The 25,863-nt window shown below is 37.6% G+C and overlaps 1 protein-coding gene across 2 annotated transcripts in view; it reads right to left on the reverse strand.

Moving 5' to 3' along the window:
• Window positions 1-25,863, reverse strand: part of DIAPH2 (diaphanous related formin 2) — a 249,982-nt gene that overhangs the window by 118,253 nt on the left and 105,866 nt on the right. Inside the window, exons 23-24 of one of the 2 annotated variants that reach the window (XM_064159197.1) lie at window positions 24,336-24,465; window positions 8,595-8,719 (exon numbers count right to left, since the gene is read on the reverse strand). In XM_064159197.1, the coding sequence (XP_064015267.1) occupies window positions 8,595-8,719; window positions 24,336-24,465 (255 nt within the window). Of the gene's footprint in view, window positions 1-8,401; window positions 8,720-24,335; window positions 24,466-25,863 lie in introns of those variants that run through there. The other variant, XM_064159196.1, reaches the window with a different exon arrangement.

The following is a 25,863-nucleotide window of genomic DNA, read 5'->3' on the forward strand; positions in this document are numbered from 1 at the left end:
TTTGTTGATTTCCCTTTGCAAAGTGCATTTCAGTGATTCTTTTCTTTCATTGGGAGCAACACAAAATGATGCAGACTTGGGACACACATTTGGCAAATGTCAGTCAAGCAGCCAAAGAACCCACTGAAATCTCACATCTCTACAAGATTCATCTTAAACCATATCCCTAAGTACCACATCCAAATGACCCTTAAACACATCCAGGGGCAGTGACCCAATCACCTCCTTGGGCAGCTCATTCCACTGGCTGACCACTCTTTCCATGGAAAACTTTTCCTTAATGCCTAATCTAAACTTACTCAGTCTCAGTTTGAGGTCATTCCCCCCTGCTCTTTCTCCAATTACTTGTGTGAAGAGACCAGTTCCAGACTCTCCACAACGTCTCTTCAAGTAGTTACGGACAGCAATGAGGTTCCCCCTCAGCCTCCTCTTGCTCAAACTAACCATCCCCATCTCCCTCAGTCACTCCTCATAATGCACTTTCCCAGCTTTGTTGCCCTCTTCCAGACCTGCTCCAGCAACTTCACATCTGTCTTGGATTGCGGTGCCCAAAACCTATCGCTCAAGATGTGGCCTCACCAAAGACAAGTACAAGGGGGCAATCACCTTCCCTACTCCTGCTGAACAGAGTGTTTTTAATACAAACTAGGATGCCATTGGCCTACCTGGCCACCTGGCCACAATGCTGGCTCATATTCAGCTGCCTGCCTATTACAACCCCCAAATCACTTTCTGCCAGGCAGTTCTCCAGCCACACTGCCCCACGTCTGTAGTGTTGCTTGGGGTTGTTGTAACCCAAGTACAGGAGCTGGCATTTGGCCTTGTTGAAACTCATCTCATTAATGGTGGCCCATTGATCTAGCTTACCCAAGCCCCTCTTAAGAGCCTCTCCACCCTCATTCAAATCAACGCTGCCACCTAACCTGGTGTCACCTGCAAACTTACTGATGACACTCTCTATGACTGAATCAAGGTCATCAATAAAGGTATTAAAAAGAAGTGGTCCCAAAGATCCCTGAGGAACACAACTAGTGACTTGCCAAATTCAACTCCACTGACCACCACTCTCTGGGCCATCCTGTCTAACCAGTGCTTTATCCATAAGACTGTCTCATTCAAGCCATGAGCAACCAATTTGTCTACAAGAATTTTGTGGGGAACAGTATCACAGGCCTTTTGAAAGTCTAGAAATACAACACAGACAGCCTTTCCCTGGGTGATCTTGTCACAGAAGGAGATCAGGCTTGTCAGGCAGGACCTCATAAAGCCATGCTGACTTGGCCTGATCATCTGACAGTTTTCTATATGATGTATGATGGCATTTAAGATGACTTGCTCCATGACCTTCCCTGGTACTGAGGTCAGACTGACAGGTCTATAGCTTCACAGATCTTTCTTTCTGCCCTTCTTGTAGATTGATCTTAAGAGCACTTCAGCATCCCATTAACAATGAATTCAAATTGATCCAAGTCTGTAGTTGGGGGAAAAATTAAATTCCTCATGCATAAATGTCATTCTCTTTCAATCAAGTTCCTTGCAACACGAACAATTTAAGTAATTAGGAAAGCACTACAGTAATAGAAATCCATACAACTTGAACATCAAACAGGACACAAAGTTGCTTACAGGCAGAAGTAGGTCTATACATTCAACTATGCATTGCAATTCTAAAGAGATCACAGCAGAATTACAGCAACATTCAGGTTGGAATAGACCCTCAGGATCACCAAGTCCAACTGACAACTCTATGATGTTCACCCTAAACCACATTCCCAGGCACCACATGCATATAAGCCAAGAAAAGATACAAGATATAAGCCAAAAAAAAGAAATCCCCCCTTAGTATAAAATTAATAGTAAATAAAAGTGTTTACAGCATAACAGGATTTACATTCCCTGCCTAAAGCATTTTCCAAACTAAAATGTACTGCACATATATCAAGACTGGCTTACAAAGAAAAAAAGACCACTTGCAAATTCAAGGCATAGGTCAAACTTGAAAGTTGGTATCTGTTTGAACTTCTCTTGCCACTAGTAAGGGTATCTCCAAACCTTTTCCTTCTGATGGTATGCCCTTTACCTGGAAACTTGGATTGATTCTCAATTCTCATTCCCCTATTCTCTAGCTGCTTTCCATTCTCCTCCAGACTTTCTCTCTGATTGCATTCTCATTTTGTCTTGGAAAAGAATTTCATCTGGATAAGCCACCATTATTTCCCTAAAAAACCCTCTGTAAGTCAAGAACTGCACTTTCCAGTAGAAGTGTTCTCAACTCTCCTTTTGATAGAGAGCCAGAACAAAACCTGTAAGTACTGCAAAAAAAAGTAAATATGTACAAGTGTCTTAAGGATTACACATGACCTAGAATTTGAGAAGAAAGAATGGAACAGTTCTTTCCCAGGTCCCAAAGTACTGAAAAAACCTCTACACTTAAAAAACAAATTCAAGCAAACAAGTAATCACATATGAAATGGAGAGGCAGATTAAAAAGTTCCTAGGAACTTTCCCTCTTCAGTGTTACTTTTGACAAGTTCCTAGTTAGGAGCAAATTCATATATTAATAGATATTCTCGTGCTGAATTGAAGGCACCAGCTCATTTCAAAAACAGAAACAGGCTTTCTAAAAAACAACATCCTGAAAACACTTTCAGGGAATTATTTTTCCATAACGAGCTAGAAGGAAATCCCAAGTGATACTATATGACAGGAGTGTTAATGCCATTAACATCCTTTCAGCACTCCATGTCAGTGTGCAAATGATGTCCTGCTGCTCAGTCAGTCTGAGAAAGGGGAAAAAAAGGTTCACATCCAATTCCAGATGCCGAGATTCTGATTCAGATGATGTTTGCTTCTTCCCCAGTGGCCTATATTAAGATACTCTGCAGTACAGTGGATCGTGAAAACAAGTTGCTAGCTGATTTTTGGTTCATAATAAATATCTTTGTCAGTGTATAAAAGTCCCACACATGCTCAAAGTAGACTTCTCCCTAGATCATTTCATTACAACTGAAGCACATCAAGTAAGGAACTAATGAAATCCCTATTTATTTGTGAAGCAATAGTCATTAATACATAGAACTACAAACATAAATACATATCAAGTGAGAATTGATGCTTTTCATGAAGGTAGATTTTTTATTTCATAAAAAGGATTCTGTTTTAATAAATGCTGTTTCTTCCTGAAAATTAAAGCTAGTTCACAAATAGCTGTTGTGCTAGTTAATGGTAAAATGAATGCATACTGCTTGGAAAATTTATCTGCAGTAATTCTTTTTCTTTCATTCACAGTTTCTTTTATTTTGCAATTCTTTGAAAAGAGGCTTCTAATTCTTTGCATGAATGCATGATATCAGTTAGAGGAACCCCAATGGCACCATTTGCTGCTCTGGCAGCCAGAAGACTAGAACAAGATTAGGCATGTAAATACCACTTTTTAGGGTAAATGACAAAGCAAAAACCCAGAAAAACTATACCAAATTTTCACTTAAGAACATGCAAGATTGTTTACCAACTATATAACCATCATCAAAAAGTCACTCTCACTACCTAGGAGAACAACAGAAAGAATTAACCTAAAGGCTAACAATCAACCTGAGTGCCCCCCTGCTACCCTACCTCTATACCTCTTCCTTCTCAGAGCACAGCTCCTACTTTAGAGGGATAAGCCTTTGTCACTGTCAGGGTGAACATGCATGTTGGGATGGGGCAAGAGGTGGCATTTGGTTTTTTATGTATCTATAGTTGCAAGTCAAGACTAATTAATAAGTTGACTCTGTACAATTTTCCACCTGCTCCCTGCTTTTCCCTCTTTAATCTCTCTTAGTAATACTGAAAGATAAACCAAATTAATCTATCTTCCTCAAACCTCAACTAGATACTCATGCTTTAAAAGCACTATAAAACAGCATACAAACCTTCAAGTATAAAATTCACAAAATCTCACTTGAAAAAAAAAAAAACAGAAATCATCATAGAGGCAGAAACACTGAAATAAAACAAGGAAAGCAAGGCAGATTTGTCATAAATCTGTAAACTGTCAAACCAGACTCCCAAGGGCTGCATGAAGTTGTGCTAATTATAAAAGAACTCTCTCACATTTTAAGTTGAATCATTTACCATTTGTTCTCCAGCTAAAGCACCACTCTAGCCATGGACCAGATCATGGACAACTCATCTGCAAAACCACACAAGTTGTTTAAGATGCCATAAAAATGACAGAAAGAGTATTTTAATCACTCATTTTATGTTTGTGGGTTTTGGGGGGGGGTATTTGCCTCTTTCTTTCCCCCCTTTGGTTTAACCACTCTACATTCGAATTTCCATTACAGCACAGCTGTAATCCTTATTTTGTAAACAATTCTTTCTGGTGGTCAACTATACAGGATCTTCAAGATCCCAATGACTTCAGTGTCAATCTGAAGACTTCAGATCCCAATGCTCAAAGTATTCTGAACATTACTTAACACTTCAGCAATTAAACACTTATTAAAAACCCAGACCGTATAAGGCAGGCAAACTAAAATCCTAGCATTACAGCAAGGCAAGAACTATGAAAATCACTTCAAAATCTCACTGAACTATTTCCACAGAACTATCTCAAAACACCCCCAGTGTTCAGTACAAACAACACAGACAGACTTGCAAGATGCAGAACTGTGTCCCAGCAAGAAGTGATTGTGGAAATATATTTGAACTGTGTTTGCTAATTGAATGTAAAATTCCACTACAGTGATGGTGGAAACAGCCAGCTTTATGACACAGAAAAAGAGATAAATAGCATGGCATTTTTTTTACTCTCTTCCTGCTTGTGAAGCTATAAAATTGTTGAAACTGTGTGTTTATAAACAAATCAGTATTTCCAATGCATATTAAAAAATAAACTAGGAAAACAAGTCCTAACAGAATTAATCTACTTTAGTATTGAAGACAAATATGAGTAACCTGATAACTGCATAAAACTTTTTACATGGGAGGAAAAGACATCTAACAAACAGGTCCCAAAACAAACACTTCAACAGCTTTTTAAGTGCCATGATGGCTGGAACTTAAAACCAAAAGGAGTCAAATCACCACTACGGTGCATAGCTGAGAAAAATGATTGGCACATTCTATTACAGATGTAACAGAACTTAACCTTGGTGAATTTTTCGAGTCAAGACTGTACATAGTCATAAAAAATACACATTTAGTTTATAAGAAGGTATGAAGTGGACTTTGGCATTATTGTTTCAGCCTGTTTCGTCATGCTTTAATTCAAATCAGATGATCATGCCGCAGCTTTGTTGTTTTAGCTTTTAGAAGATGGCAATCAATCTGATCATAAATGGAAAAAACAAGACACCTTTAAGCTGGAAGTCACACTGACAACTACAGAATCATTTCACATGAACATCTGCACAGCTTTACAGAAAGTGCTGTAAAAATTGAGGGTCTTTCCACTGCCAAAGTATTCCATTCTGTTCCCTACAGTCTTACTCTACATATAAACTATTTAGATAATGGTAACTCATTTTCCCCAGCCTGTAGCTAACAAAATATGTATTAAAATAACCTTTTGATATGTATCCAATTAGTAGACCACAGTCAAAATTACGTTAATTTAATTTTAATAGCTTTAATTCAACATTTTTTAATTCAATGAAGTATATTTAATTGAATATATTACTTTGCAATATATGGCAGTTTTTTTAACAGCTTATGGAATAGTAACCACACTACTCTTTCTGTTTGATATTTAATTCTTAAAGTAGTTTTAAGTTATTTTGAAGTATTCAAGAGGTACATCAAGTACTACGTACCAAGATGAATAACTGCATGCTTTAAATAAAAGACTGATTGTGAATCAAATTATCCTGCTTAGAAATAGGTCAAGAAAAAAAGATTAAAATGGAAGTAGAATTTCAATTAATCTTTTTGTCACTCACAGTACCAAAAACTTAGTTGCTGCAGAAGGTTAAAAAAGTAAAATTAAGTAACCTCTTTCATAGCATTTGCTGCCCTATAATAAATTTTGTTCTTGTGAATTGGTATGAACAGTATTTCTATTATAATTGATCTCCTACTTAGACTCATACCAAACAATATTCCTGTCATATTCTCTGAAGAAAGTCCCATGCATACTGAGAGTAAACAGCTTAGTGCATTAAAAGGACAAAGAAACTACTCCTTTAATTATGGTATAATTCCTGCATCCTGAAAGTCTCCACTGAGAAATTATTTATATTCAGACACATCTCAAATTTTCTGAAACACTCAAGCAGTTAGAGAGATGTTCAGACTAAAATTCTTTAACTTTCCAATCTCAGTATGTGCTATCAACAACTCTTCACTGAACTGACAGAAACAGAAGAAATACATACTGAAGACTAAGATGTCATTTGCCTCCTCCCCACCCACCCCCAAACATTTACTCTTCAATCTAGAAAGCAAAAACGAAGGGAATGTAGAGAAGTTAAAATATTCAATTATAAGCAGTAACAAATTTCGTGACTTGAGATAACTTTTCAAAAAAGAAAACCACCATTTATCAGGTCATCTATTAATTATGAAAACATAAATCCTTAGGCATAATCGATTCATTTCTTACAGTCTTATCTATTTTGTCAAGCCACTCCATTCACTGTATGATAAAAGCTGTCAGACATCTGCAGTTCAGGATGCTCACTTTAATTACAGGAATTGGTAATCTAGCTGTGACATCAGTGTACATTTACTGAAGCAAGGCTTCCCAGGAGACCTTCAATAATTCATTTCCCAAAATTTCACTGGATCTTCCTAGTACTGCCAATATAAAATAATATTAGTATTTTTTTATTAAAAAACACCCAGAACTCTGTGGCATTATCAGATGATCTTCTTCAGAAGCTTTGGGTGGTAAACCACAGAGCAGAAAAAGGAATGCATTCCCTAATCACCTCTTTTTTCCACACCAAATCATTCGAATGATGCCAATCATTTCCCTACGTAGAGTAAATACATCAGTAGCAAACCAACGAAGAGCAATGTATTTCCTCAACACAACTGATAAACAAGGTATAATTCAGCTGTCAAGCTTAACAAGAAAACTTGGTTGCAAGAAATGCATTTCAGTATGTTGAACTCATTTATGAGCAAAAGTGGGGCTTACTTGACAGTGTTTAGCCCACACACATGACGACTAAGTAAAGGACAACTACAAGGCACTATTATAAGACTTTCTAATGTGAATGCATCTCAGACAATGAATAAGCCTTTTTTATAGCAATCTGATAAAAGTGACTACTAGCAAGACTCTTAACCTTGCAAGTAAGTCAAGGTGGAAAAGAATACTTACGTAACGTGAAACAATTCTTCACTTAGTCATGAGTTGTTTTCCTTAAGCTTCTTGTCTGCAGTCTTGTCAGAAACTTAAATTAGATCTACATAGAGGTGATATTATCTTCTGCCACTGAATTCATCCAGACTGTTAGTGGGCCCAAAACTTACTTCCAAATACAAAGCAGACAGAACCCTTTCACTACATTCACTTACTAATGGGAAGAGCAGATGCAAATGGCTCTAGATATCAGTCCTCCTTAGTTGATGTTTTTTTACTTTGAAAAACCCCACAAAAACATGAATTCTGCCTAGTTACAGTAAGATGCCACATGAACTATCTGAGCTTCTTTAAGTGCACAAAAAGCCTTAAATTTGGCCATGTACCATATTAGAAATACTCTCACATGCACAGAAACATGTTTTTTGCAAAATAAAAGTCTGAATATTTCATCTGAGGAAGAAACAACTTTTATGTAGAGTCTCTCTCTGTTTTGTGAGATTCTGGAATAAAAGGTTTCACCTCAACACGAAGAGAAACTTCTTCACAGTGAGGGTGACAGAGCAATGGAACAGACTGCCGAGAGAGGTGGGAGAGTCTCCTTCTCTGAAGGCTTCCAAAACTCACCTGGATGCATTCCTGTGCAAACTACCCTAGGTGATCCTACCTTAGCAATAAGGTTGGAGGTCTCTTCCAAACTCTAAAAGCTCTGTGATTCGTGACTCTGCTTGTGTTCATTTCTTACTTTGTACTTTTGGGCAAAAGTAAAGCTGGATGCATGAAAAGTTTGAGGGAAAATGGGCTAGACAGACATCATATGTTCTTCCACACATTTTACTTACTGACACTTAAACAACTAATGCTATTCCCTACAAACATACGACAAATCACAAAGTGGACAAGAATTTTTTCCCCTAAAATGACATTAAAAAAAATAAAACCCATTAATTCTTTTCCTTAAAAAAAAAAAAAAGCAGCACATCTGTAGCAAAACTGCTCCTCTCAATTCAACTGCTGACACTTTTCTAGCCTGAAATCACTCAACAATTATAAGCACTGTTTTTACAGGCTAAAACCTCCACATTTCCCTTATGAGTGGTCACTTGCTCCAATAAAGCTATCTGGTTTCACCCTGGAATTATGACTATAAATGCTTTAAGTTATACGTTTCCTAATATTCAGATTGTTCTGTTATGCTTCTTGCTGCACTAGAATTAAAGCATGGGAAAAAATTACTCAAAACTTCTCTTTCAGTGCTGCAAATACTTAATCAGATGATCAAACATGCAAAAAAGGATATGCTCATCTTTTCTACAAACTTGTCATGTTCATCCTGTGTCTTCGGGAATTTCTCAATGTCTTTTTCAAGGCACTGGATCTGATGCTTCATTGAATCAAGGTTGCTCTTCAGAGTCTGAGCTGAAACTGAGAAAGAAATGACAATGATTAAAAACATTCCAGATTCCAGAAAGGATGTCAGAAGGGGAAAAACAATGTCAGTATATACAGTACTAAGGAGAATGATTCCATGAAGTAGATTCACATTTATCTGAATTACTGCTCATAAAAACCCCACTCTTCATAAAAATTAAGTGAAAATATCTAATGTAATACACCAAATCATCATATTTAATGTTGAAATGTCACCACTTAATTCTACCATTAGTTCAAATTATTCAACTTCTATTTAAATTCATTGGTTAAAAAAAAAAAATCATTCTTTTATATCTAACCCAAAGATTAAAATGTAGCTGCAGTTCAAAGATATTTTACCTTATTAATGCACGTAGTTGGTTAAATGAATGATCTTATTAATGCATGGACTGTTACAGAAATGATTCAAGGAACAGACACAGAGAAAAGATCAAATATTTTCCTTCTATTCAAACTGAACTGACTTCTGGAAACCAACATATGTGAAACCCTCTTTTAACATCAAAGGTAGGTCTGAGTAACAGAAATTCATAATTACAGCACAAATAAATAATAGGCAATTCTGAAGAAACACTGCTAACTTTGTCATATGCTACTGCTATATAAACCACTGCTTCTATAACTTGAGTTAAGCAATACTAATTGATTCACCAGAAGAGAAATCTCCATTGGAAATCATGCCATTATAGTTTTGAAGGTTAATACACTCCATAATGAAATTTCAGAAGGACGGGAAATGTGACAGAGACTCTACAGAGAAGTCCTTGGTCAAATTGCAAGATTGAAACAATCCACAACAGTCAAGTATATGATATAATCCATAAAGTCCACTTTTTTTCATGAAAGTGTTTGACAAGAACACTTCCTCTGAATTTAAAGACATATAGCAGACCCAAATTCCACCTTCATTTCTTCATCTCCTCTTGCACAGTTCACAAATATGCTTCCAAGCCCAAGCAAGCAACCTCAACACCACATTGCCAAAAAGAGCACTGTAACATTTGCACCATATCATGTCCTTCATCTAAACGAAGTATAGAGTATTTCAGGTATACTTTGTTTCAGGAGAGATATACACCCTATGAATTACCTAATCTTCAGTGATAGTGCATATAATCCTGGTCAGTTCTTAGACAGTCCCACAAAACTTCTCATATGGAGACTAAGAGGTGAGAACATCCAGCAGATGATCTATCACTCAGTAGTTAGCCAAGTCAACACTCTACTGACTGCAAACAGCTACTCCAGAAAGCTAATACTGTAGATTTGTATCCCAGCAAACCCAAGGATTCTTTGGCTAGTCAAGATTAGCACATCATTTGTTTGTTGTTTTTTTTTCCAAGGCGTTTCTGCTTCCTATCATCTTTTAACAACAAATCAAAGGTCCAAAAGTTCAAAGAACTTGCAAGAGGAAAAGTTTATTTTTCTATTTATTTGTAACTAAAAAAAAGAGAGAAGAATATGCTGTGAGCATGAGATTCAACAGTAGCAGGACTTTGGGTCAAAACAGCTTGACAAACAGATGCAGAGAAAAACAACCCTCTACATAAGGAAGCTCTTCCTGGAACAAAATCAGTTCTATGTTCTTGGCAAGTAATGAATCTCATTGGCCAATAACATGACTTAGCTTTTCACAAGCATGCTAAAATAGATAAGGCACCAACAGCTGTCTTCATCACAGACATAATCTTGACTTCATTTTCCATTTTATAATTTTTATGCTGGACATTAAAGGAAGTATTAATGATGTAATCTTTAAACTACTGTGAAACAGCTTTTAAAGTCTACCTCAACTATAGAAAAATAAATCTACACTAACACAGCAGCCTTGTAGCTACTAACATAATAATCAAGAGTTAACTGTGAAATCAACCCCCAAAGCAATTTCAGTAATAAACATTGTCAAAGATTTCACTTTATGGCTGCAGTAGTTTCATCACTTCATATTATTATTGTCAGATAAGCATTCTTGCTTGAACTGAAGAACTTGAATTACTGTAATATTTCAGTAGGTTGTTATGTATTTGCATAGGGAGACAAATAGCACAGAATTAAAATGCTAGACATTAAAATAAATTAGGAAGATGCAAATGGCAATTTTGCTCTTAAAAAGAATAGCAGCTGGTAAGTAACCAGCCAACATAACAGATAAAGTTCAACTGTTTTCAGCAATGAGAAAGTATTTTAATGCATGACCACTTAGAAAGAGGGATAGTTTACTTCTGCCTGAAATTTACAAGTGCACAGGAATTCAGCAAACTATAACAAATAAGAAGCCTTAGCCTATGTGACCAAAACAGAAACATATTGAATAACTCTGTTTTAGAAACCTCTAAGTTCAAAAAACAGTTGAGATGAGGTGCATACAAACTTTGAACCCTATCTAAGCAACAAGACTGCATTCAAAAGCTGTGTGTCCCATTATCAACTGCTATATTCACACCAAATTATCAGAAAACACTGTAGAATATGTATCTTCATTCATCTGGGTTTTTTTGGTTTGGGCTTTTTTTTGCACTTTTTTTCCCCCTCAGCCCAGACAAATCTACAAGTTTCTGTTCAAACAATTTATGAGGCTGTTGTTCTGCATGAGAAACTTAAAAAGCCCATGTAACAGGAAAGATATATATAGAGGCTATAATAAACTATCTGCATTTCCTCCCATAAACTCTTTTACTAGAGATTTACTACTGCAATAATGTGAAGAGGAGGCAACATGAATACCTTTTACTTTTTCAGGGGAAATAATGTAAATGTCCTAAAAGTCTTGCAAGGTTTTAATTTACTGAAGCATAAATGCTACTTGCAGAAAAATGCCATTTCTTTGAAGCCACTTCATAAATGCACACACCAAACAGACTCTATTACTGTAACCCTCAAAGCAAGTGATCACAAGGCAGAGGCTTGTTCACCTTCAATTTGCCCATCATTCTGCAAGAAAATTACACATCCTAGTAGAACTAGTCTCATAATCTGGAGGAAAAGCAGCACTTGGTCTTCAATGACAGACAAACACCATTCAAGAACTATCACTATTACTGGGAAAGCCTCCCTGCAGTAGCAATTACAATGCTGTTCCACTTAATACTGCTGCAGGAGACAGAGCAACCACATAAATACAGTACACAAATATTTGATTTCAAGATAGGAACAATAAGGCAAATACAAAAAAAAAAAAAAAAAAAGAGAGAGAAGAAAAAGGAGGAAAAAAACAAAACCTACCAGCGACAACCATAAAAAGCCTTCCATAATCCCCACAACACTCCAAAGAGAACAAAAGGAACCAGAACAAAAAGAAACCGACCTGTGTGGAGCCTGGACATTCCCTTGCACTCAATAAAATATTTACCACATTTCAAAAGTAAAATAAATCGATGGCCATAATCAATCCACCTCACCACCTTCAGCGCTTCATAGGAGAATTAAGTGCCCCCATCCACAGTGGAAAGGTCAGCATTTAAAAAAAATGGAAGTTTGAGAAGTCAAAGCCAAATTTGCTGACACCAGGAACAGTGGAGGCAGATGGTATAAACAAGCTGAGAAATGGAATATACAGATTCATATAGCACAGAGACATAAATAGATATCAAAAGAACAGTCAAGGTTGTAATACTTAATATATCTCTGAGAACGTGTGGATGGTGGAGCAAACAGGCTGGAAGAACTGCAATATTCTTCCCAAAGAGTACATCTCACTGCTGGCTTGCAGAGAGCTGCTGCAACTTTAAGATGGAAAGAAATAAAGAATCTTCAAAGGGTGTACCTCAAACTACTATAATAAAAGGATTTATGAGATGGAGAAAAAATACAGTCTCAGAATTAAACATTTAGGTTCCAAGTAACTAAAGCATTATCATACAGAGATACTATTAACATATAGGATTTATGCCAACAAGGTGAACACAAAGTTATGTATATTAACGTATTGTCAAGTTCTTTTTCATGTCAGTGGCAGACTAATACAGAAATCTAGATTTATCAGTATTCTCTCTGCACAAATACTGAATGAAGCTCAGTTAACCTTGCACCATTAAATCTACACCTGGCTGGAGTATTATTTTTTATATAGATATTTATTTGTAATAGGAAGAGAAGCTACAATGTCATTTTAACATGAAAGGTGACAATACTTCCTTCACTTTACTACTTTGCCCATATTAATTCCTCCTTTGAAAAACAAAATAAAAATCCCATCCACATCCTCTGGAGAAGGCAGTTGCACAGGCTGCATGCTACAGAAGGCTTAGTGAATGCCTGGTAGACAGAGCACTTTAGTCCTAAAAAAAGGCTCTAAGTAGTTAATCTCATGTTCATGTCAAACACGAGCTAGTCGCCACACTCAAGCTAAGCATTTTGTATTTACAGTAATGCAGTAGTAGTACCCAAGGACAGACTAATCCTTTCTAAAACAAGATTGCATCAGAGTAAGAGTCTTCCCCTAAAACAAGAGGTGAAATGATACATTCTGATTAGAAGAAATGTCTCTTGAATAACAAATTCAAAGGGTCTCTGCTCATGACACAGAACAGAGATGGCTATACCCACATTTAATAAAAGCTCCACAGTGAGAGCCAATGAAGTAAATTACTTCAGTAAGCAAAATGGAGTCTATAAGAAGCAAATGAGCTAGTGGATTTCTTAGTCTAGACAGTATTTGTACCATAACTACATTCAGTGCATACTAATGATTATTTATTTCCTATTGCCTGAAGGCAGATGGAATAGTCTCTCTCAAAAGTCTTAAAAACCATTTGAGAGGAAATGGATGAGCAAGCACATAATCTGCAGGAATTACTGTCATTGATTACTCAATTCATACGGCTAAGTAAGTTTATATTTATTAAGAGAATAAATGTTCTGTTGGTGTCAGGAGAACAGTCCTGCTGTAGCCTACCTGAGGATTCCAAGTAGCACAGCATGCACATGCCTACCTCAGAATATACCTGTATATTAGATGTGTGTCTACACACATACATTCACTGTGATAGATCTGTCTAACAGGTATACATGCATATGAATACATTTATGCATGTATTTTTGTGTGATACAGGGTGTACCAAGACATGTGGAGACGCTGTCCCTGAAGGTGGTCAAAAAAAGACTGGATGAGGCACTTAGTGCCATGGTCTAGTTGCCTGGACAGGGCTGGGGGATAGGTTGGAGGTCTCTTCCAACCTGCTTGATTCTATGATTCTATGTTAAATCCCCACATATGTACACGTGCATATATATTTGTGTGTACACAAACACACACAAGTATATACCACACTATACCCATATCTGAAGCCTCATTGTTGAACAGCTTCTAGGTTTGAAAGAGCTCACTTAATATGTTATTTGTCAAACATGTCACTACCAGAAGTCTTCCCTAACAGAGCTATACTCTCCGCAGGGGACTACCTACGATAAAGTCCATTGTCACACTTTGATAGACAGACAAAGTATCATAAAAAAAAAAATCAGCTACCACATACAAAAATTCCTTTATGAGAAACTAAGCCTTCACCACTCCCTAGCGTGATGGGCACTGAACAAGTTCTGGATCCATTCCGTATCAATGATGGAATTACACAACATCTTAAGACTATATCCAACCAAGTCTACTATTGGTAACGAGCAAATGCTATTCCTTCCAGATAAACATTTTGTGTTTTTAACAGAACTTCAGCAGAAATAAGGAAGGATACTGCGGAGTACACACTTAGGCCAACAATGTCTAAGTGACAAAGCAGAACTCTAGCTGTGGTAAAAGAAATCATGTTTGTAAGTTCAGAGGAAACATTAGAAATGCTTAGAGGTGGAGGTTTAAACACCCTAACCTCGAAAGTTAAAACTGGAGAGTATCTTAGCTGGCTTAGGCACATCATCAAACTTCTCTTCCCCAGAAATGGGTAAAGCTTTCTGGCATAGACTACTTACACTTAGCAATCATGAATAATGCACTTCTCTTAAGGTAAGCCTTCCAAAGATTTTTTTCCCCTGCATCTTTTAAAGTTCAGTAAAAACACCAAGTCTGCCCAAATGGCAATGTTTTTGTTTATGTATTATGACAATGTACTGTAACTGAAAGCATGTAATTTGAAAAAGCTTTAGATGAGAAATTTTAACAGATACATTTCACACATAGATGTGCATTTGTACTTCTAACTTGCATGATAAGATTTTATTCACCAGCAGTCTTAGTGTTTTAGTTGCCTTATCACAACAGTGACAGAGAATGGCGAAGGAAAGCAATGACACAGCTATGCTTTATCACTTCACATCTGTACAGTAACATAATTATCTCAGTTTACCTAAGATAAAGAAATTGTGGTTTCATTTTATTGTTGGGGCTTTTACTAGCAGAGGTGAGCCACAATTAAGACAAGAAAGAGCACCTTGCAACAAGTCCAGCCACAAGTAGCTCTTGGCTTTAGAGTTCAGTGAGGGATTCAGTGTCAGACACTGATTATCTTTCAGTACAAGATGATTTTTCATGAGGCATGTGCATGCATTAGCTCTAGACCGCAATATTCTCCATCTAGAGAGAGAGGAAGGAGACTTCACTGAGATCCAGACAAAATCACCACAATACAAAGGTTTATGACATTTTCATGTGTCACAGCAAGAAAATACACCTGATACTAAGAAAGAAAAAGATGATATAGGGATTTTAAGCACATATGTGGAAAATAAACCCACTACACAAACAGCAATACGTAAAGAAATTTTGGGTACAAACCACAAAGAGATTTTCAGCCTCCCATATTAAGAATAACAGCCATTTAATTGAGAAAATTAATTTAAATATTACAAACACCAAAGTGCAAATGCCAGTAAGAAGCTTGCCTTGAAAAGCAGGATAATGGGAGGGGGAAAGAATAATAACAAAGCAAGCACTGCCTGTTAGGTCTAAATTCAGAAACATCATAAGCAGCATGTTTTCTTCTCTTCTCTGGAGCTTGAGAAATTACAAACACTGCTCATAATCATGAAACACTCAGTATATCCACAGAACAGAAAGGAAACATTCTGTGGATAGTTTATGTTTTATATCAACATATGCACAGAACTGTACTATAGTTGAGAGAATAAATCTCTTTCTCAGTTCCAGCAATTACATGCTTGTATTTTAAGAATAAAAGACTAATTCTGATGCACACAAACTAAGACATGAACAATCAATTCAGTGTCTTAGGAGCCCTAAATGCATTATGGCCATCACTTCTAGCATGAGCCAGTTGTTGAACTGGTTTTCCAAAGCACAGCACAGTATGAACTCATTGATCTCCCAAATGACTTCCCCGAATATGAAATTCCTTCCTTGCTATGGACAGGTCATATCATCCAACTTACTGTTTACTTTTTGAAGTCAAAGGACCAATTTTCTATTAAAAAACAACCAACATATGTTTGAATCCAGATAATTCCTTCTGGTTGAATCCTGAAAAGTGTTACGCTTCTTTTTGCAACCTGAAAAAATTCCCTGTGTGCTAACCTCCTACTTTCTCCAAAGTTTCTTCACAATGCCAGCACTTTCACCTAATATTTCAGGTTTACCTCACTGAGTAAACTGTAAACAAGAGCACACTGCAGAACTTAAGTTTCATCATCGGATTATTAATTGACTTTGCATATAACAAGTAAAAAAGTATATTTTAGCAAACAGGTGTCCCAATCTCAGAAAGAGTGGTGGTCAATCAGAACAGCACTGTCTGCAGTAGCTCTCTACAGGTGACATGTATATCTCCTACAAAGCAGTCCAGAAAGTCACTTTACTCTGATGCTACATGTTAATTGCAAATTTCCTTCAAGATCTGAAAAGTTGAGTTAATTTTGAAAACAGTGATTTTGTTATCATAATCTCCATCTGTTAAATGATCATATCAAACCAAAACTTCCTGGCCAAAGTATAAGGCAAACATTAAGGCAAAGAAAAGAAGCAACTGGACTTGCAAGCTCTATTAACTGCCACCAGATTTGGAAGTGTTAACTCGACATACTAATTATCTCAAAAGCCAGTAATTTTGCACTGTCATTATTATTCTCTAGCCCAGCTCTGCTTGGTTTGTGCATTAGACTGATAGGCAGATAGTGTAATTCACTATTACACAGCGCGGTCAGTGGTATACATGTATATAACTTGCAGAAAGCTGGAAACAGAAAGAAAGAGAATGAGCAAAACTTATGTAACACAACCCATCCGTTGTTACTAAACAGTAGAAAAGGTGTTGAGCAACTTCATCCAAAAGACCTCCTTTCAGACTCTCAGCTTGTAACATGTGTTTGGTCTTTCCAATTAACGGAAGCACAAGCCACACTTCCAGACATAACAACCTTTCTTACACTAACCTAAGTGCAAATTCAGGAACAGATACAGCAGGAAAGAAAGCAGTAATTGCTATTTTGTAGCTTGCAGCCTCTCTAGCAGCTTGTATTACGCCATTCAAAATGGATTGCATCATTTGAGAAGTCATTTAAAGCAGTCTTCAAATCTGAATCGGCTTAACTACAGCCACAAATTCTTAAATGCTTTAATTTCTTTAATAGCCAACAACCCAAGAGAGTCATTTGGCCCATTTAATTTTGTCCTTGATATTTTAACTACAGGGAGAAAAGTGGATCCTTAAAATGTATGCCACACAAAATAACTTTGCTTCATATAGAATTCAAATTGTAGCTTCAAAAGTAGCTTAAGAATTTACAGCTAGCATGATGTTGCACATCATTTATTACATATTAGAATCATCAAAACCTTCAGATTGGGAAAGCACAGAAAGCACTTTGCAGAATGTCAGCCAATTCAGAATCCTACTGAGTTTCCAACAGGATCTCTTTCAGAAACTGCACCTTAGAACTAGCAAACAAAAATTCTGTTTTTACTTCCCTGTCTTCCTCACTGACACTTGTCAATGAAAGAGAACATAACCTGAATGCTGAAAATCTTAATGAGATGATGTGTAAGCTACCATCAGTATGTCCATGCTGCATGCAAATACAGGAGTGCTAGTATAGAAAAAAAAAAATCTTCAACTACCCACTATACCCAACTGTGTATTTACTACACTCATAAAAACATGCTGAGAGAGTTCCTGACATTTCAATATTGCAGTGTACGTGAGTGAAAAGAATGACAGAAGTCATCATGCAGTGCAAGATTGACTTTTGATTACGATGCAAAATGCCAACTTCAGATTCTATTATGGAGAGAAAAGTCACAGATGCAGGCATTAAATTTCTCATGCCAGAAGGCATTGTCTATTTTATACTCACTAATGTGCCAGATTGGGCAAAATCTGTTTCAGCAATTTAAACTGCACAAGGTAGAAAATACTGCAGATCTTTTTGTAAAAACAGTTTTCTTCTACTGCAATGAACTATAAACTTTTGTTTGACAGAGAAATGACTGCAACTAATGAGTATGTTTAAAATTGCTATACTTTCAAGCAACAATGGCACAGAATATTTTATAATATTTCTCCCTACTCTGACATTATGGCATTAAGGTACAATGAAACATCTGTATAGACTTTAAAAAGTTACTATTTTCTTACAGTGCTTCTAATAATATATTAAGTACATAGATGTTTGTCTTCCATAGCACTTCTGATTGCTAATGTCCTTTCTAGAGAGATGCTTCAACCATCAGAACCATATGCTTGCAAATTAAAGAAATAAATGTGTCAACACGAGTGAGGTATCTGTGTTCCTGTTACTAGCACGGTCTAGTCTGCTACAGACATAACTCACTCCCATCCCAAAGCGCCTTTCACTGAATTTTACTCAGAATGCTCTGTCTCACTTCTAAAAACACTTAAAATAATTATCCAGTGAGAGATCTAGCACAGAATTCCATGTTAAGCACTAGAAATAGCCCTCATTATTTCTGAAAGAGTTTATCTAGACAGCATTCACAGTTAAACTCAGCTCTTCGCTTGCAGTTAAGCAGTTCTTGGGAGGGCTGCATCAGCTCAGCTAACTCCAAAATCCATCTGTATGTATGAGGTATCACTTAAACTTGTTCAACATATCAGGAGAACACACAGAATTGCCAATGGCCAACTACAGATAACAGCATTCTATATCCTTCTGTTTCTGAAATAAACACCAGTGGGACGATGTAAGGTCACAGAACTTCATATACTTGGCTATACAGCCAAGTAAATCGTACTCTTAGCAAAGGAAGCAGGCAATGCAAGTATGGCAAAAAGAGCTGAATTTAAGAGGAGCTGCACACAATGTTGAACTGAGAAGAGATACAGTTAAATTTTAAATACAAGCACAACATTTAAACCATAAACTGTAATTTATGAAACTGTTATTATAAAAAACATGGTTAAAGTTCCTCCTTTTCATTAGAGAGGTTTATACTTCTTTCTGGGATGCCTGGCACTCAGGCATTTCCAGTTAAAAATATTTATGTTTTTCAAGAATTATACTTTGGTAAGGTGCCTCTGGGTTTTTTTTTGTCTGTTTTGTTTGACTGAATCCAAGAAGAGGGATGGAAATTTGTTATGAATTTAATAAAATCACAGATTATAAAATGGTAGGTGCAGATAAGAAAAGCAGCATCTGGAATAAGTAAAGTGAACAAGGTAGATATATGAAAAGGCTTTGCATAGCTTTAACAGCAGGGGAGCAAGAGGAAAACATTGCAGACTGGGGGAATGTGAGTATTATTTCTATAAAGGAATCCACTTCCTCACAACCTCATGATTTTTTTATTGGTTTTTCTTTCACGCAGTCTGTTTCAAGCAGGAAGGAATGTTTTTTTGTCCAATAATCTCTTGATAGTTAATCAGTTTGACCTTTGCTTATTCTTTCCAGCATAAAACTGTTTCTTAATTTATTTTTACTTTTCATAAACCTCTAAGTTGATCTTCCATCTTTAAAAAGATAAAATATTTTATTATACCTAATATCAGATTATTGAAGAGTTTAGTACATGCATGGGCAGTTCATCTAATCTCATTGACCTTTTCATATTAAAATCCAGTTTTATGCTTTATCTCTCCCCCCTTTCTTTTTTTCTTCCAGAAAAGTACTACAAATCATCTGTTGTTCAGATGCTAGGATTTTCTTATTCATATTTGAAGTAAATGGAGACTTCCTTCTTGTTTGTGTGGAACTGCACCCAAGATATAGAAGATAATTGAAGCAAGTCCTGTGTTTGGAATTTTATGAACAGTTCAAACTACAAGCTGCCTTCTGGCTAAAAGTCAAGACATACACATCTTGAGTTATCAGACTGTTATCTCTTTAGCTCATATCTTCTTATATGAAATTTGTACAATGATCATTTTTGCTGGTAGATTACCTTTTATTTTATGTACAACTAACTGATGCTGATGTCCTCTTATCTGTAGCAAATTTATTCCAAAAGAAGCCTCCTACAAGGGTAATAAACCCAACTGTGTATCCCTGCAATCATTTGTTTATGAAACACCACACAATAAATAGGAAGTGAAAACCTTCTCTCCCAGACAAATGTGTTAACTCCCTACACAAAAAGAGATGACCACATGTGACAGAGCAGATGAACATTACAATTAAACTAAGCCCAAAAAGTACCATGGGGAACAGCTGAAGCAAGATGAACAAATCATGTCTCTGCAGCCAAAAATCTGCTTTGTTACAGAAAACAAAGAAGGGATTAAAGGGAAGTTTTGGTCATTAAAAACAAACAATAACTGATGCTTCTGATAAAAATTCAGTGCTGTTTATGGGAAATAATAAGCACAAACTTGTTTCATTCTGTAAAATGTAACTGCAATAAAATCTTTTTCATATGTATTCTAAGCATCAGGATTATTAGTGACTTTATTTCCATGAATATGCTTTCTCTCTTCTAGATGCTGCTGCTTAACCAAACTTTAGTTTAATTCCTCCAGTCGATTTAAAGGACATCAGAGGCTTTTAAGTAAATGACAAAGATCTCACAGTTGCAAGGTGTTACTCACAGGAGAAAATTAATAAAAGATCATGAGGAAGGAAAAGATTCAACTTGATAATCCTTTTCTTGAGGTAATTTTCTGTAAGTGGAAGAAAACTTCTTGAATTGAGATAAGATGCCAAACTGCTATTTGCATAAAATGAATCACTAAGTTACTCGACCACATATCTTTGCGAACACAGTGGACAGATTAATGACAGCTACTGGGTAAGGTTAGGGAAGAAAAGAAGATGGGGGGGAAAATAAACCGGTTTCAGGAAGTTATGCAAGTCCAAATCAGAAGCTGGGACAAATCAATACTGACAGCAAACAGCAAAATTAATATTAACTGTAAATTTCTGTGTGATATCCAACATAGTGCTCAGGTAAAAGCAGACAGCTGTGTACCCTGCTTTAACATACTCCAGTATTGATGTAAACCCATGTGTAAAAACGTGGTACACTCAAGGTGGTAACATACAAGCTATCCTTTCAGTGTCTATACTGCTTTAACACACTCGCAGCCCTATATAGACAGAGCAGTTCCATTTTGCCAACAGGCATTCCCATCAGAAGTACCCATCAGCAACGAGGAAAGTGAATCACAGAGATATGTAACCTTTACAAATAAAATGTAGTTTACGTGCAAAAAAACTACAGAGAGGTACTTGAAATTTCTGAAAAACAGGGCAACAAATTGTATGGCAAAGAAAACCATGTAAGTCTGTGCATAAGTTGGGAGATGAAACAGCAGCAAACTTAAGCTGATTGATGAACTACTCCTTAAGTCCTTGAGGAAACAAGTTCTACTCTCACTAGATCAAAATGTAAGATAGAAGACCACAACCTGAAAGAAAATGATGGCCTAATTAAAAGAAAGTATCTAACAGCTAACCACTGCACTAAAGAGAGACACTGACTGATAACACTGAAGAGAAGGAAACAAAAATTTCCAAGAGAAAACCTGGACAGAGCTAGCACAACTGTGTATCCAACTTCTTTTCCCTGTTTCCCTTCATATTCCTCTGCTCCCCAAAATTTTTATGGAGGTATGATGAATCAGTAATGGCCCAAATAAGACACTGTGCATTTGGGAGTTTTCCACAGACACAATTCACCAGACTAACTCAGACAGCTGGAAGTTTCATTTTATGTTATTATTTTATTTTCACAGCCAATGATCTAATTTCTCTCACTAAAATGTTCCAATTAGCCTCAAACCAGCACAAACCACTATCACACAGCCTTCACTTACAATACCTAAGCAGCAAGTTCGTCAAGCAGTACAATGTACTTCACATAAAACATATTCAACAAATTAAGTTTTCTGGCATTCACCAGGTTATATTGCTGACCGACCAAGAATAAAATTAGCATTAATAGTTTAACTAGATTGTACAGTCAACAATATATTTTATATGCAGTCTGATCAGCAGAACTGCAATTCCCTGCCCAAGCGGTGTTACAGTGAGAAACTTACTGTGTCTGCACACAGGCACAAAAAGCATCATGGAATCAATCAGTTTGGAAGAGACCTCCAAGATCATCCAGTCCAACCTAGCACCCAGCCCTATCCAATCAACCAGACCATGGCACTGAGTACCTCATCCAGGCTTTTCTTGAACACCTCCAGGGACGGTGACTCCACCACCTCCCTGGGCAGCCCATTCTAATGGCAAATCATTCTCTCTGTGATGAACTTCCTCCTAACATCCAGCCTATACCAACCTCACCTGGCTACAGCCTCCTTTCAGGTAGCTGTAGACAGTCTTGAGGTCTGCCCTGAGCCTCCTCTTCTCCAGGCTGCACGCCCCAAGCTCCCTCAGCCTCTCCTCACAGAGCTGTGTTCCAGGCCTCTCACCAGCTTTGTTGCCCTTCTCTGGACACATTCCAGTACCTCAACACCTCGCTTGAAGAACCCAGACCTAGAGACAGCACTCAAGATGTGTCCTGACCAGTGCTGACTAGAGGGAAAGTGTAACCTCCCTCGTCCTGCTGGCCACACTGTTCCTGATATAGGCCAGGATGCCATTGGCTCTCCTGGCCACCTGAGCACACTGCTGGCTCATCTTCAGGTACTCTCTACCAGCATTCTCAGGTCCCTTTCTGCCTGGCTGCTCTCAGCCACTCTGTCCCTAGCCTCTAGTGCTGCTTGAGGTTGTTGTGGCCAAAGTGTAGAACTCTGCAGTTGGTTTTGTTCAGTCTCATCCCCTTGGCCTCTGCCCACCCATCCAGTCTGTCAAGATCCCTCTGCAGGGCTCTCCTACCCTCCAACAGATCAACACCTGCTCCTAGCTTGGTGTCATCTGTAAGCTTACTGACGATAGACTCGATCTCCTTGTCCAGATCATGAATAAAGATCATCAGTACTCTCTGCCGTGGTTTGAGGGGCTCCAGATTATCTCAGATTTCCTAAAATAATATCATAATTCTCTTATTCCATCTCACAATCCTGCAAACACTTTACAAGTAAGCAGTGAGGTCAATTCGGTCTCTTTCCTGCCTTTCACTGTCAGCTCTCCAAAGGGATCCTTATCTGGTAACCGTGTGGGAGTACCCTGTAGACCACGGCCTTGGAGGCCCCAGGCCGCTATCAACCCAGCCTGCTTGGGGCCTCATTGGAAGACAATGCCCCCATGAGAGGGATGAGAGGAATGAGCACTGGGATTTTAGTGGGTTGGGTTTGGCTGAAGGAAAGGTTTTGTGGGGAATCCTCATGTATCCCATATTTGTTATTAAGTGTTCAGGATTCATATCTGTTGTATCTTTTCCTTCACATTTTAAACCGAACTTTTCTGTATTCTGCTGCAATTCAGCAAGAGTGCTCTGCTAGTTTGAATGGTTAGGTGAGAAGAACTAGATTAGAGGCTGTGAAAAGCAAACAATGGTGATGTTCACTCATGAGCTTGCTGAGATGTATAAGAACAAGAGTAAAAGCATTGATAAGGCATTCAGGCACTGCCTGGGTTTTGAGCTGCATTTCTCCCTAACCTCACCTTCCATCTCTCTGATGAATCCACTTGCTTCCTAACCCCCCTGGCCGACCCTCCACTCTTCCTTGGAGCACAAGGTAACGTCTGGGGTAAGGTAGAGCAGTGGGAGAAGGTGGGAGAGTGGTTGGGAGCCCCTCCTGGGGACTCAGGTTTCTGGGAGGGATGTTGTGTTTCTGTATTACCTTTTACCTTGTATATTTCTGTATATAAATGTATATACTGTAAATATTTGTTTGTATATTGTGCTAAGCTGTAAATAATAAACTTCGTTCAATTTCCAGAGCTGCTGAGTCTAGTCTGGGTGATTTCCAAAGTGTGGGGGGGCAGGTAACACCCAAACCACCACAAGTGCTGGAAGAAAAAAGGGCAGTAAAATAATAACTACATAAAATAATCTCAGTCTGTCAAGGTCTTATACAAAAACCTAAGACACACTCCTTAAACCACTCCTGATATGTGATTTGCCAAGTACTTGACCAAAACATGCTCCGTTATTTCCACAACACACTGGAGAAAAGAGCTACTGTATTACTGGTTCCACCCTCCGCCCCTCTCACCTTTTCCTCAGGTCAATGAAAGCAATATCCAGATGGATTATCTATGTTTATGGGCTACATAATCCTACAATTTAAAATTAAATGTTGCAAGTATTGAATGTCAATGCAAACAGCTACTCCTTTTAGGTGTTTATCTATTAGCTTACCTTTGCTTGCACTCTCAACATGCTGCAATTCATCTGGAAATTTTAAGATGTCCCGGTAGTTCTCCTCACAGATTTCTGCCAGAAAGTGCAACAGGGTTGTTTTCTGATCTGATGACTTAGTATCTCGAATCTAAAAAGTGAACACAGGAAACAGGAAAAGTAACAGGAAAAGTAACAGGAAAAGTTACATAATATCTGCAACATGGTAACTACACATGTAAATTCATTAGCAAAAAGGTACTAACTGGGGGTGCCTGCAAACTAAACAAACTCTTTTTAAAATGGAATTTCTTCAGTTCTTCACAATTCCTGACTACAAAAGGAACCCATCCTCATGGTGCATTCTTCATAGAATCATAAAATCAACCAGGTTGGAAAAGACCTCCAAGCTCACCCAATCCAACCTAGCACCCAGCTGTCCAGTCAGTCAACCAGACCATGGCACTAAGTGCCTCATTGAGCCTTTCTTTAAACACCTCCAGGGACAGCAACTCCACCACCTCCCTGGGCAGCTCATTCCAATGCCAATCACTCTCTCTGGCAAGAACTTCCTCCTAACACGCAGCCTAGACCTTCCCTGGCACAACTTGAGACTCTGTCCCCTTGTTCTGTTCACAGAATCATGGAATCAGTCAGGGTTGGAAGGGACCACAAGGATTATCCAGTTCCAACCTGTTTTCAGAGAACAACTAATTATGCTGAGAATGAAACCTGAAGACAGTCCATAGTTTTGAGATTTTTAGCAATGCCAGTTCAGAGTGCTTGCTGTGACTGAAAAGAAAATAAATAGCTGTGAACAGAGACTAAACAGAGCAGAACTTCATTCATTTCCTCAGTGCCCTCCACTGCCAGATTTCTAGGGGAAGTATTTCTGAAATGCTCTGGACAGAATGCCAAGAGTCAAAAGTTGCTCTTATATCAGTCAAGTTAAAAAAAAAAATTGCTCATGGCAAATCCACAATTTCTGAGTGAAGCAAAATCTGAAACACGCTGCTTTATCCTAAAGACTTACAGACAAATTCTGTACAGGCTCATGAAATAAATGTACCCTGCCTTACTGCACTACAAAATGACAACAGAAAAGCAGAAGGAATCCCAACTGCCACTAAAGGAACCCAGTTTCATTTATGAAAAGCTGCACAGTGTGAGAAAATAGCTAATTGCTTACTTGTGTTATTTCTCAACTGCAGAGACAGTTTTCAGTGATCTGAAATAAACCAGATCTTTGTCAAGGCAATAAGACTCTCTGTTTACCACTAACCTAAACCCATTATCTGCTAGAATCAGTTTGTTATTTTGCAGTTGCAGCTCTGAAATAATTGTTTTAATAGAGGGCCAGTGGCAAACTTGCAAGGAAACGTAGATACTGGTGGCTAAATATCATGGTAGACTACACATCTGTATGCAAAGAAAAGGGGATATGTGAAAATTACTGAGTCCAAATTTAGTTTCTCCATTTTTATGCAGATATGATGAGTGCATGCATGAGTTGTTGAAGATTTTGTGGAAGCACAGACTACCCCTTATT

Source organism: Pogoniulus pusillus, chromosome 19, assembly GCF_015220805.1.
Source record: "Pogoniulus pusillus isolate bPogPus1 chromosome 19, bPogPus1.pri, whole genome shotgun sequence".
NCBI classification, from domain to species: domain Eukaryota; kingdom Metazoa; phylum Chordata; class Aves; order Piciformes; family Lybiidae; genus Pogoniulus; species Pogoniulus pusillus.